Below are 1,597 nucleotides of genomic sequence, written 5' to 3'. Positions count from 1 at the left end.
CAGCAAAGAGCTGAGCTGGAAGGGACCTTGGGAATCAACTAGTACAACTTTCTAAGTTTACAAATGAAAACACTGAGGCCAGGATGGAAAATCACTTGCCAAACTTAAAGTAGCAAGTCTGAACGGCCACCCAGTGCCCCTTCTGCCCCTTGAAGGCACCAGGCCTGCATTCTTGCTGAAGCTTCTCTAAATGTGGTGCCCACTCTACCAATCATGGGTGTTGCTAGAGACCTCCATGCCATAGAAGGAGACCCTGGGGCTCGGGATATGTAGCCCCACATACTCCTTATTTTTTGTTTAGGAACTCAGCAGGATCTCTCATTACAGGAATGAGAGAGGGAAGAAGAGGAAGACTACTTGGTTTTATCCCTGGAAACAGCACCATCTGGATAAGAGAGGGATCCCGTACCCGGCCCCATCTTTGGAGCCTCCAGGCCCATTGCTTAGGACCCCCCTTCCTCCAGGCTGTGTCTGGAAGTGTCAGAACACCTCCTCCATCCATTTGCTCCTGGGCCTGGCCTGTGTCACCTGCGCTGTAACTTCTGTCTCCCTAGGGGTGGATGTGGACAGCCCCTGGGGAGACTCAGAAAAGATTCAGTAAGAAGAAAAATGCTTCTCACTCAGCCTTGGGAAAGGATGGGTCTATCTTCCCTGTCTCAGGACCTTTTGCTCCAGAGACTCTAAAGAAAGAACTAGACACATGGAGAGACCCACTCAGAAGCAGAGAGAGAAGTCGACAGGGTATTTTAACTGGGCCATATTTAAATGTGCCAGTCTCATGCTATCTCCTTACCAAACTCCCTAGGACGAAACAACCTCTATCCAGAGAGACAGGGTGAATGTCCACTACCAGGAGGCCTGAGGGGTGGCTTTATTCTCTGGGCCTTTGCCTCTGAGGAGCTCCTCCTGCTTCCCCCTGATTAGAGGGCTCAAGAGAAGCCAAGAGAGATTTGTCACTGTGTCCCCTGCAGCCCCTGCCCTGCACACACCTGATCCCTACCATTACCATCCTAAATGTCCACAGCCTGCCCCCAGCCAGCGCTCTTCCAGGGAGGAGGACCCTGTTCACCCCCACTCTCACCCTGTGACGATCTCAAAGGGCGGCAGCTCAATCAGCTCCTTCAGCTTCTCAGGATCCTCCAGGTTCTCCGGGTCCTCCCCATTCTGGGAGGCGGGCGCCGCGGCTGCAGCGGCTTCTTCTTTCTGGGCCATGGAGGGGTTGTGGCTCAGGAGTCACTGAGAGACAGGAGAGGTGACTGTCTGGGCCAGGGCCTGGCGGCAGGGTCCCAGCAGCTGTCAGCAGCTAAATCTGGCTGGGGATGATGGGAGGAGGCCAAGCTTAGTGCTGCCACCCCCTCTGCCACAGGCTTTATAACCAGAGACCTCCTGCCCCTCCCCTAGGCCCTCGCCCTCAGTCTTTTTTTAATTGAGTGACGGCGGAGGGAATGGAAAATCTGGTCATTAGTGTCCCCTATTTATCAGTAGGCAAAGACAGGAAGCTGGCAGGTGGGGATGGCTTGGCCTGCTCTGCACCCCCACCCCCAACCCTAGCAGGCTCACACATATATTCTCTCCCTCTCTCCTTCCTGACCTCATA

General features: G+C 54.2%; 1 protein-coding gene across 1 annotated transcript in view; it reads right to left on the bottom strand.

Moving 5' to 3' along the window:
* The window catches only part of APOBEC2 (apolipoprotein B mRNA editing enzyme catalytic subunit 2), a 14,358-nt gene extending 13,020 nt beyond the window's left edge, over window positions 1–1,338 (bottom strand). The window contains exon 1 of the mRNA XM_004379431.3: window positions 1,082–1,338. Within this exon, the coding sequence (XP_004379488.1) occupies window positions 1,082–1,212 (131 nt within the window). The 5' untranslated portion in view covers window positions 1,213–1,338. The remainder of the gene's footprint in view (window positions 1–1,081) is intronic.
* Between the last annotated feature and the right edge of the window lie 259 nt (window positions 1,339–1,597).

This window comes from Trichechus manatus, unplaced genomic scaffold (assembly GCF_000243295.1).
Source record: "Trichechus manatus latirostris isolate Lorelei unplaced genomic scaffold, TriManLat1.0 scaffold00065, whole genome shotgun sequence".
NCBI lineage: Eukaryota > Metazoa > Chordata > Mammalia > Sirenia > Trichechidae > Trichechus > Trichechus manatus.
Note: the sequence above shows the minus strand (reverse complement) of the source record. Positions and strands in the feature narration are given on the sequence as shown.